Here is a 10,826-nt window from a genome sequence, read left to right as displayed (position 1 = left end):
ACTCATAAACGTACAATTGGATCTATAGCCGTCAGTTATTTTTTCTTTTAAAGAAATACCACTACATTAAGACAGATATACGTTGAAGAAAAAATATATACAAATACTTCAAATTGTCAATCAACAGTGTTCATTTAGTTTACTTAAGTACATTAATGCATAAGTATATATAAATGTATACGGCATGCAAATAAGACTTACAAAGACACATATAAATAAATAATACAAAAGTGATTTTTTTCTGGTCATTTTTATTCATATTTTAGACAATGTTTTTAAAGACCATATGGTGAGGATAATAATGATGAAACCAGTTGTTTATTTGTAAAATACCAGTGTATTTTTAGAGGTTGGTATAAAGCGTGAAGAATCAACATCTGATAGAAAGACAAACAATACAAAACAGAAATCTTGTGATGAGGTTTCCTCCCTGGCCTGACGGGGAGAAGGGGGTCTAGGTGAGGATGTCGTGGGCTTGTTGCTCCACCAGCATGGCCATGTTCTTCACGTCTCCGCACCAGAAGTCCAGGCGCTCCTTCATTCCTTTGATCTAAAAACAAAAACACAGCAGGCTTAACTTCCCCTTCTGATCCAATTGTGTTTTATTGTACTATTTATACAGATACCCCCTAATGTCAAATCCCCTTAGTTTATCATTTCCAACTTCTGACAGTTGTACTTTGTGCCACTCAGCTTTAGGTGGCATTACTGAGCCACAGCAACGCTCTCACTCCTTACTAGAACAAAATAAGTCTTAGAGCTGCTTTAAATTCTCTGATCATTTCCCTGCAGCTGCAAGGGTAAAAACTGTCTGCTGCTGTGTCACCATTTTTGATAATTCCCTTACTGCACTGCCATGTCCTGTGAACACATGCGCAGAGTCTGAATTTCGACTGTGTAGCGTTGTTTTGAAATTGCACATCTAGAGCAAAATATAATATGATAATATCAAAATAAAAGGGGAAGAAGGACTAACCTGCTGCAGGTCCAGCACCCGGGGCTGCACCCAGGTCATCTGCACCTTCTGGTCCACCTCATCAATGTTCCCTTTGATCAGGCCCACAGACAGAGCCTTCATCACCAGCAGCTCCACCTGCAGGAGACGCCCCATCAGTTCACTTTACTTCAATACTCGCAAATAAGTACATTTTCATGTCGATAAAAACAAATGTGAAAACTTCTTGGGTCTCCGGGGTTGGTGAAATTGACAAACTGTATTAAGTTGGATCGTGGCCTTATCGACATATATCGATGGGCTGATTAAATGTACTCGTCATCCGACTCACCTCATTGATGGGGATTATGGCACTCTCAGAGATCTCGGTGAAGGTGAGCTGTCTGTGGTTTGCAGGACGAGTGAATGTCATCTGGAAAAGAAAGGACACGTTTGAAGTGATTTAATATTCCTGTTTTTCAACCTTCACTGTGACATCACTTCGGTCACATGAGACATGTACGAAAACATGACGACTCTTTGAACAAACTACAGATTGAGTTAGTCAGTGTTTATTATCTGTGTGACCATCAGACTATCTAAGAGAGCGATTATTCCGTAGTCAGACCAGGAAGAGGCGCAGCGAAAATCAAATAAGGGTCACTTAAAATATCACTGAAATCTTGGTGACAGAGCCTGGGGTAGTGTGTGACTAGTTAGCCGAGTCAGTTCATTGCCCTCTCACCGACTCATTGCAATCCATGTCTAATGTGGATATGTTTATTAATGTGGGCTCGTCCTGTTTTTAAAAAATTCTAAAGTTTGTAATTGATCAATGGCACACATTTGTATTTCCAAGATGAATCCTTTGCATGCGTTTAATTCATGTGAATGCATTGATCCATTAAAAATAAAGTCTAACTGGTTTTCAGTCTCACCTCCATCACGCAGAGCAGCTGGATCTTCTGCATCAGTTTAGCCTCATGTGCTGCAAGGTCAGGCTGGGAACAAAACAAGAAAATAAATCAGACAGTTGCCCAGTACCATGGATCATGTATAATCCTTTGACCCGGTCCTGGGCTATGAGTCGGCCTTCATACTGATGGTATCATGAAGGTTGACATGTGTCCAACTTGGCTCAATTACTTATTGAAGGGGTTTTGATCCGAGCTGCTACATACACAGTTACGGCGCTAAAACAGGCTTATCTCACCAATCAAGAATACAAAACAAAATGCTTGACAGTCAACAGATGTTCACCCAACTGTACTTTTGAAGAAAAAAGAAGCAGGAACATTTTATGGAAGATTGGCATTACATCCCTCTAGAGATTTTGAGAATGTTTGTAAAAAGGCAACTGAAACTGCGTACAAGGGAAGGTCTGCTTTTAAGCGTCACCCATCTGCACCTTCAAACTGCATGCACCCCTCAAACAGAGGCTTATTTAAATGCTAGATTGACATCTATTTGAGTTGATGATCCTAAATGAATCTGTTGAGCTGTTATAATAATGTTAATCACCTGTTGGCCCCAGGCAGACTTGAAGCTCTGGAACTTCTCCACATTTCCTCCGTTGAAGGCGTACAGTGTATCGATGAGCCACTGTTTGTCTGTGTTCCTCAGGGTCTCCAGTACAGGATGCATCAGCTGCAAGAACACAACAGCAATCGTCAACAAGAGCTCAACAGCGCTAATAAACCACATGATGAATACTGTGTTAAAACCCACAAGCTCTCCGAAGTTGTAAACTCCTTCTCCTAAGAGTCCAGCCAGCCCAAGTGTGAACGCCCGTTCCTGCTTCTCCGTCTCTGTGGAGCAAACAACAGCAGCATTAGATCGGCCAGCCACACAAAATACTTTCTGTTCTCCTTCAGCCTTAAAACAAGTCTAGGTGTTTGATGGTGCTCACCTGGCAGGTCTTTAATTTCCACACATCCGAGGTAGCGCAGAGCGTCCTTGTAGTAGGAGGCGTGGTTCCCGATGATGCGGTAGTATTTGCTGGAGAGATCGTAAAACCGTCCGTGGACCGACGTCACCCCGGGCAAGTTGTTCAACATTCCCTCGACCTCTTCAATGAGTTTCTGGACGTGCAGCGACAAAGAGGGAATGTGTGCTTATTGTGGATCCTATTTCTTATACTTTCATTTAGCTAATTATTTTATCTTTATTTATAATACTGAAAAGCAAAAAAGCTTCAGATAAGCTAAACTTTGAAGTGCTACATACAACAATGAGATTTTGTATTTATATTTGATTGACTAAGGAGCAGTTTAAACAATGGGTTAATAAGTCTGCCACGGAATATTTGTAAACTTTCTGTTTTAAACAGTGTCAAAGAAGAATTCAACTAAATGTTTCTTTTGTACTCCCTTTGATTAGAACATGCTTCTGTTTTGCAAGCCATGTATTATTTTTCCCTTTGAAATGTTAGGCTACTTAGAAATAATACCATCATCCAGCATGTCATTTGTACCAAGTCCTTTATAATAAGGATCAGACTTGTTCTTATTTCAACTCAGGGTTCTGTGGATTCATAGTACTGATTCCATAAGGATTCTTTTAATCCCGGGTCACATCAAATCTGCATCTGTTTTTTTCCCTGCTTTATTAGTGTCTGTGTTTGCCACCTCTCTCAAGTTAATTCAGTAAGAAAAATAATGACTTGTGGATGTGTGACTTTGATGCTGTTGCTTTGTTTAACGGTGTTACCGACACATCACACAGGCACCTTACCAGCAGCTTGGCGTTGAATATGCGCAATAACGGGTTATATGTGAATGAGGTGTGAGATTTGTTTTGCATCTGGGAGAGAACAGAGTTTTGGAGCTTTTACCTTTGTGGCAGGAAGATCGTTGATCTCCAGCTTAAGTCTGCCGATAGAAGTCCTGCAGAGAATGGCGGCTTCATCGCTGCTTTTCACCTGAAACAGAAAGAGACATGTTTAAGTTTTTTGTTCAATTCCACCATTAACAGTCCTTTTTCTAAATGTTTGAAGTTGTTATCAACTCACCTTTTCCCGGGTCTTTTCGAGAAAGGTGATGGCATCATTAGGATCTGGAAACAAAAACATTTTTGTTAATACTAAGATAAGAAAGAAAAGTATTTTTTTGCTAGGAAATATATCCGTTTGCCTGTTACGTTATGTTGTACCTTTCATCTGTCTGATAACATACAGTATCATCTCCATGAGGGACAATGGGTTGATTCTGATGAGAAAGCAAAACACAGATTAGCATCGAAACAGGCAAATGTCGGAGCATATTTAACTAGAAGGTAATAATGACTAGAATAAGAGTTAGATATACTTTTTCTCACCTGTGTTCAAAGTCACTAATGAAGTTGTCATAGAGCTTTAAAAAGGAAAAAAGGAACGATCAGATCATAGAAAAATATCCATCTTGTTATAGAGGCAACAAATAATAATTTACATTACAGTTTATCATGAAGAAGGAACAAGGAAAGTGTATATAGTCCAATGTTTTACATGCTTGTATGTCTGTATTTTAATCAGTGCCAAGGCTTCAAGTTATACGGGTTCTGAATTTATCTTTTGCAACTCAGACATAAAACGGCAGCTAATGGGATATTTATGAAAATAAATAAACAATAAAAAATATATCAAATTACAAAACAATAATGCTTGAACGATTCGGTCTAAAACCCTTATTCAAACATAACTTGATTGTCATATCGTAGGCACCTTTCAATCTATCATGATACTGATTTTAAATATTTCACAATACATGCTATGACACTTTGACATACAAGTGCATACTGATGTAATGTACATCCCAACTCATATCTCGTGGTAGTCTATCATAGGATGTGAGTATGCAGTTACCTGTATGAGGCCATCTCCGGTATCAAAGCAAGGATCTTTAACAAAGTCTGACAGCCTGAGAGTCAACTGATGCCACAATCTGTCAAAAAAAGTTCAGATAACTGATTGAGAATCACTTTTAAAATTACACACATACTACAATCGTCTTTAAATTCATTACATGATTTGTATACTTCTTCTGACACAGTATAACATGAAAGGTTTCTAATATCTGTGTCTCCAACTTCCAGGTTGCTGGACTGTTTGTCAAGCCAAGTAAGCTTTTTAAATGTATTTGACAAACAGAAATCTGTAGACGATTCCTTTAAACGTCATGATTTTCAAACCTTCACGGTGATATGTATGATCAAACAGCACTACATTGAAGTTATGATATTCAGATGGAGCAGTGACTAAGGACTCATCCATAGTATCCCCGCTAGCAAACAGCTAAGAAAAACATGTTATTAACTTTAATCTAGTACTGGCCTAAATCAATAGTTTGGGTCTAAAGCTTTTAACCGTTAAGTTATATATTCGTCACCGAATGAAGTGTTAAACAAATGAAACATTAAAAACCGAGTTTCAGCTTTGATATTATTGAAGAAACGTTCAGCGAGCAAGCCAACCCTGAGCTACTGCTAGCTCTGTGCATGACTCAGCGGGCATTTACAATGAATGAGGGAGCTAACGTTAGCTAGCCTAGCGTTAGCAGGACTAGCTGCAGTATTACTCGTTTTACCTTTTGTTGTGAAACTCCTCCAATGTGTGCCACTCCGTCGCCATCTCCGGCGTGGAGCTGTTGCTCTGTTGCTGTTTGAGGAACCCGCTAACATCTCTCATAGTGGAAACAAGACTCTAAAGTATTTATTTAAAATCTGAACTGATGGGTTTTGCTGAATCTTCGGCTAACGTTAGTAGCCAGTCGTGTTGTGGGTCTGCTGCTGGGCGCAAAGGATGATGGGAAATTAAGGAGGCGTTTCTAAAGCTAGCTAACATTAGCTAAGATTTGTTTGGACATTAAAAGGGGATTTTTTTGTTAGCAAAACACTTTGTACATGTTTCGCACAGTTATTTCTTTTTTTAATTGTTAAAGGAAGTAGGTGATTTGGCTTGATAGAAAGCGACCGTGCTGTTTTGTGTAAATAAAGTTAGCTACTCTACATGTACATTAAGGTTACTCACGTCCGAGTCACAAGGAGGTCAAAGGACGACAACAAGCATTATTTTGGGTAGGCAGCTAGCATTAGTTAAATGTTTTGTTTTAGGTGGAGACACTGTGTTGACAGCTCTTTTCTGTTTGTAGGTATCCTCTTGAGTCAGTTGCAGTCATGGAGTAACACTCTGGGAGCTGTTAAGTTTGTGTTATGGCTTTAGCGAGCTCCTCATTAATATCACCTGTCAGACTCTTCTGTGTGCACCTGTGCTCAAGAACGAGCAGGACGCTCTCTAAACACGGTTGGTGGAAAACCATAGAGTACTACCTTAGTACACACCTTAGTAGTTGTTAGTATCACAACTTTATGATAAAATAATAGGAAGTATTCTATGATTATTAATTGTGACAATGCTTTTTTTTCATGTAGTTTTGTGTCAAAGGAGTTGGTGCCCTGGTGCAGGTGCATCATCAGCTCTGTGCAGGTATTTCATGCACATGTTTTTCCATAATAGTAACAAAAAACACAAAACATTGCCCTTTGTGAAATATAAATATGTGTTGCAACCTATTTGCAACACATATTTTTTGTAAATAAGTAATTCAAGTATAACACTTGAGATAATGGTTAATGAAACACAATGACGAAGGATATGATCCAAAAACTAAAAGGGTAAAATGCTAATTTTCAGAGAAACTCTCTATGGAGGGAACTTTGGGATTTTAGCCTTTGCAGACCATGTACATGCACAAAAACCTATATAGCATACTACAGGATAGGGAAAACCCCAAAAAGCATGATTGGAGTGGTGGGAATACAAGAGGGATTATAGTGGGTCAGTGTGGTCCAGGGTTGCTGCAAACCGATCAGGATCCATCTGCTCTTACTAATGTGTATCATATTAAAAATTCTTGATCAACAACTCTCCTCATCTTTGTTTTGCTTCTTCATAGACAAACAAACTCTCTCTGGTGGAATGGGACTCGAGGGTTTCTCTCCCGGGGTAGTGGTGGTGAAGGTGCCTCCGAGGAGCAGCAGACCCTGGAGGACCTGGCCCAGAACATCAGAGAGCAGCAGTACAAGAGGGTGGTGGTGATGGCTGGAGCTGGGATCAGCACACCTAGTGGCATCCCAGATTTCAGGTAAAACAATTAGACATGTTTTCCAGTATTGAGATAAACCTATTAATATCAGGTGTATTCAGAAGATAACCCTCTCACAGGTCTCCAGGCAGCGGTCTCTACAACAATCTGCAGCAGTATGACCTGCCTTACGCCGAGGCGATATTCGAGTTAGGCTTTTTCCATCAAAACCCAAACCCCTTCTTCGCCCTGGCCAAAGAGCTGTACCCAGGGAATTATCAGCCCAATCTGACCCATCACTTTGTACGGCTGCTTCACAAGAAGGGTCAGCTCCTCAGGATGTACACCCAGAACATCGACGGGCTGGAGAGGCGTATGTGTTTAAATTATTTTGCTGTTTTGTTTTTGATCATATAAAGAAATAACTGCACATCATTGGTCATTTGAAGACTATATGTTTGTTTAACTGTGTTTCAAGTGGCAGGGATTCCTCCTGAGATGTTGGTGGAGGCTCACGGTACTTTTGCCACCGCCACCTGCACGGTCTGCCTGAGGAAATACAAAGGAGGCGAGTTACGGGTGAGTTTAAACCCAAACACTCATTCTACACATTTAGCTTTTATATTTTTAAGAATATTTAAAATAAATGTAATGATTTTAGCCACGTGAATATTTAGCGCAAAGTGAAATCTTTCTGTTAAATTGAATTGTTGGTAAACTGTTGGGAGTTCTGCAGACACTGTTGATCATTTGTGCATGTATTTGTTTATTTACTGTTCAACAAGTGTTTGATCCTATGATGTCTACTCATGTTATCATATCTTCACATAGATGTCCTTTAAAAATAAATAAAGTCTTCTTTCTTTAACCAGTTCTTCACATCAGATAAGGTGTTATAATGATGTTTTGAAGATCAGTCACGTTTTGTAAGTTTAAGTTACAAACATGAGGTGTTTCCAAATCTTAGTAATGTCTTGTTTTCCTTATTTTTTTTGCAGTTTTACTAGGATTTTTGATTTGTAATGTAATTATTATTCACTTTCCATCTTGTTTCCGTGTTTCCTCAGTCAGATGTGATGTCAGGTGTCGTGCCGAAGTGCCCCACCTGTAAAGGCGTGGTGAAGCCCGACATTGTGTTTTTCGGGGAGGAGCTTCCGTTTAACTTCTTCAAGTATCTCACAGATTTCCCACTGGCAGACCTCTTGATCGTCATGGGAACATCACTGGAGGTGAGCGCCACAGATTTTAAACTACATCTGTACTCTGTAATCTGACATTTTCCTAGTATAAACAATATGTTGAAGGGACATAAGTGAGGGACAGGTTCAACACTGGAGAACAAACATTGAAACTGACAGTTGTACTTCACGCAAAATCATTTCTTTCTTGTGTCCAGATTTCAAAGTTCAGGTTAAAAAATAAATAAATCCCAGTGGGCCACCAGGAAACCTTTTCGTATACAAAATATGTAAAACAATGTTTTATCAAAGAATAGGTCTTTGTTGTCATTTTTGCAATATGTTTTTATATGATAAGAGGGACAGGGTTTTATGTTAAAAGTCAAATAGTTGTACTTTATGTTGTTGAGATTCTTGGTTGTAATAACTTTGCTTCACTCTGTTTTTCTGTCTGCATCATCACCATGAATAAAGAAAAAATACCCCCTAAAATGATATTTGTCCGGCATCTTACAACAACAAGTCCTCTTGCTTTAAAAGCTGCTGTTTGACTCTCTGCGCTGCAGGTGGAGCCCTTTGCCAGTCTGGCGGGGACTGTGCGTCCCTCTGTGCCCCGTCTGCTCATCAACAGGGACCGGGTGGGTCCGTTCGCCGGGCGCTGCAGTCCTCATGATGTGGTGCAGCTGGGCGACGTGGTCAGCGGTGTGCAAGCCCTGGTGCAGGCCCTCGGCTGGACTCAGGAGCTGGAAGCTCTGATGGCCGCTGCTGCCGAGAAAGTGAGTTATGATTTTTTGCTTACAAGCTCACACTTTTTTACGTCCCCAGTTGTTGTGGCTCTGCACTCAGGTCCATGTATGTTAAATCAAATAGCAATTCAAGTTGAGGCCTTAAAAAAGAAAAACAATGAGCTGAATAAGTTAAGTGATACATCTCTTTGTGACCTCTTTTACATTACAAAGGATAATTTCATTTAATATTTATATCAATATTTAATGTATCACTAAGAACTAGCTTTTTATTAAACACTGTCATAGAGCTAAGTGTACATTACCTGTCTTTATCAACATTTAGTGTCTTTGGCCATGTACCTTTAGTTGTGTGTTATGCGTGCGGCCCAATCCTTTTAAAAGTAAAAACAGAAATAGTTTGACTGTAACCAAAGCAAACCAGCTATGGGTACATTTTTTGCAGTATGAGTGATTACTTGTAAAGTTTCAAACAGGAGCCACTTTGATGTTGTTGTGTGTACTTTTATCTGCAGGCTGCAACAAAGACAGAAGAGTGACGAATTCACCGCATCAAGTTGGAGGTTTGACTTTATTATCTGCACTCGCTGTAACGAAAACACCAACACTGCAGGACTAAACCCAGACTTATTTTCTTACTGGGGCTCATGTGCTCATACTTGTTTGATGTTTGGTTATATGAATCGAAACTCACAGACTTTCATATAAGGAACTGCTTCAATGGAAATGCAAAAATGTCTCTCTTATTTGATATATAACAGAACACAGGTAAGTGACATGCAGCTATGATCAAACCACGGAAATATCAAACTCGGTGTATATGTGCAATATAATATACTGTGCAGCTGAAAGAAATACGACATTTCTTGAGTAAGAAACAACCTTGTTAATGGCCGTTGTTTGAATAAGGTTAATTCATCCAACTGGAATCACTTTTTGGAATAATTCACATTTGGTGCTGAGGTGTTTTTAATGGATTTCGGACAAGAATGGAGCTCTATAGCACGGAGATAGAAGATATATGTTGGTCCTTTCGTGGGATTTGATAGTATTATAACCTGCAGAGGGAGCCAGAGGACTGCCTTTGGTGTGACAAAGATCACTGTTTCAATTTGAATTCAAGTGGCAGTTGGTTTTATAATACTGATAAAGGGGAGGATATTGTAGTGAGTAAATCTCTAGTATGGTTTACAATATCTTAATTAAACTGAAACAGAGCAACAAATGTCAGCGGAAATAAAACCTTTCATTTGTAAACGATCAAATGACGTCAGTTGGGTTATCATATTATGATAAGTGCCTATCACTGTACACACTGCATTATGTACTGCACACTAAAACTTCTTTATTAATGCATGAATTAAAAAAGTCATACCTGCATTTATAAAGTATTGGCTGTTTATTGTAAGATATTGTGTGGCATCCTAAAACTGTTATTTTCCAACAGCTTGGATGCTACAGTGACCTCCTGTTGGCCTAGTTGGATGCTTATGATTGCACATTGATAGCCTACATTATACAAGTCTATATTAGCTCAGACTTAGGGGTTTTCCCTTTCCTGTAGTGTGTCATATAGGTTTGTGTGCATGTAAATGGTCTGCAAAGGCTGAAATACCAAAGTCAATGCCAGAGGGAGTTTCTCTCCAACACACCCCCCCACCTGAAACGCCTCCATTGGACTCCATTGGACTCCTTTGTTTACTTCCGTAACATAGTGACATCACTATGTGACACTCGCGTTTCTATTGGCTAGCGATCCAAAACATTGTCCAGGCTAAGGGGCGGGACATCTCTAAGTGGTTGACGAATCATAACAGAGCCGGCCAGCTAACCAATCAGAGCAGACTGGGCACTGGTTTCAGACAGAGGGTGAAAAGAGGTGCTGCAGCACAGGCAGTATGAGAGCAAT

At 39.6% G+C, this 10,826-nt stretch overlaps 2 protein-coding genes across 3 annotated transcripts; one reads left to right on the top strand and one right to left on the bottom strand.

The window, feature by feature from the left end:
• Window positions 1-231: 231 nt before the first annotated feature.
• psmd13 (proteasome 26S subunit, non-ATPase 13) lies at window positions 232-5,789 on the bottom strand. Its single transcript, XM_034197528.1, has 13 exons — window positions 5,497-5,789; window positions 4,776-4,854; window positions 4,250-4,284; window positions 4,085-4,140; window positions 3,945-3,988; window positions 3,768-3,854; window positions 2,844-3,015; window positions 2,663-2,742; window positions 2,456-2,581; window positions 1,873-1,935; window positions 1,287-1,367; window positions 977-1,093; window positions 232-550 (listed from the first exon to the last, which is right to left on the bottom strand). Exons 1-13 carry the CDS (start codon window positions 5,595-5,597, stop codon window positions 455-457), a joined length of 1,137 nt encoding a protein of 378 aa, XP_034053419.1. The 5' UTR covers window positions 5,598-5,789; the 3' UTR covers window positions 232-454.
• Window positions 5,730-10,297, top strand: sirt3 (sirtuin 3). Of its 2 annotated transcripts, XM_034197529.1 has the most exons (9): window positions 5,730-5,986; window positions 6,061-6,212; window positions 6,341-6,395; window positions 6,865-7,053; window positions 7,134-7,366; window positions 7,472-7,572; window positions 8,061-8,222; window positions 8,738-8,947; window positions 9,433-10,297. In XM_034197529.1, exons 2-9 carry the CDS (start codon window positions 6,122-6,124, stop codon window positions 9,454-9,456), a joined length of 1,065 nt encoding a protein of 354 aa, XP_034053420.1. In that variant the 5' UTR covers window positions 5,730-5,986; window positions 6,061-6,121; the 3' UTR covers window positions 9,457-10,297. The 2 variants fall into 2 exon arrangements, with proteins under 2 accessions (XP_034053420.1, XP_034053421.1); XM_034197530.1 differs by lacking the exons at window positions 6,061-6,212; window positions 6,341-6,395 and having other exon boundaries at window positions 5,738-5,986.
• Window positions 10,298-10,826: the final 529 nt, after the last annotated feature.

Source organism: Gymnodraco acuticeps, unplaced genomic scaffold (assembly GCF_902827175.1).
Source record: "Gymnodraco acuticeps unplaced genomic scaffold, fGymAcu1.1, whole genome shotgun sequence".
Classification (NCBI taxonomy): domain Eukaryota; kingdom Metazoa; phylum Chordata; class Actinopteri; order Perciformes; family Bathydraconidae; genus Gymnodraco; species Gymnodraco acuticeps.
Note: the sequence above shows the minus strand (reverse complement) of the source record. Positions and strands in the feature narration are given on the sequence as shown.

Bases quoted from the DNA above. Each gene is read 5' to 3' on its own strand.
- psmd13 (XM_034197528.1), bottom strand. From the start codon at position 5,597: ATGAGAGATGTTAGCGGGTTCCTCAAACAGCAACAGAGCAACAGCTCC. The intron at 4,855-5,496 runs GTAAAACGAGTA...TTTTTTTGACAG, and splicing joins GAGGAGTTTCACAACAAAAG to ATTGTGGCATCAGTTGACTC. The intron at 2,743-2,843 runs GTGAGCACCATC...TTTGCTCCACAG, and splicing joins GGAAATTAAAGACCTGCCAG to AGACGGAGAAGCAGGAACGG.
- sirt3 (XM_034197529.1), top strand. From the start codon at position 6,122: ATGGCTTTAGCGAGCTCCTCATTAATATCACCTGTCAGACTCTTCTGT. The intron at 7,054-7,133 runs GTAAAACAATTA...ACCCTCTCACAG, and splicing joins AGTGGCATCCCAGATTTCAG to GTCTCCAGGCAGCGGTCTCT. The intron at 7,573-8,060 runs GTGAGTTTAAAC...GTGTTTCCTCAG, and splicing joins ACAAAGGAGGCGAGTTACGG to TCAGATGTGATGTCAGGTGT.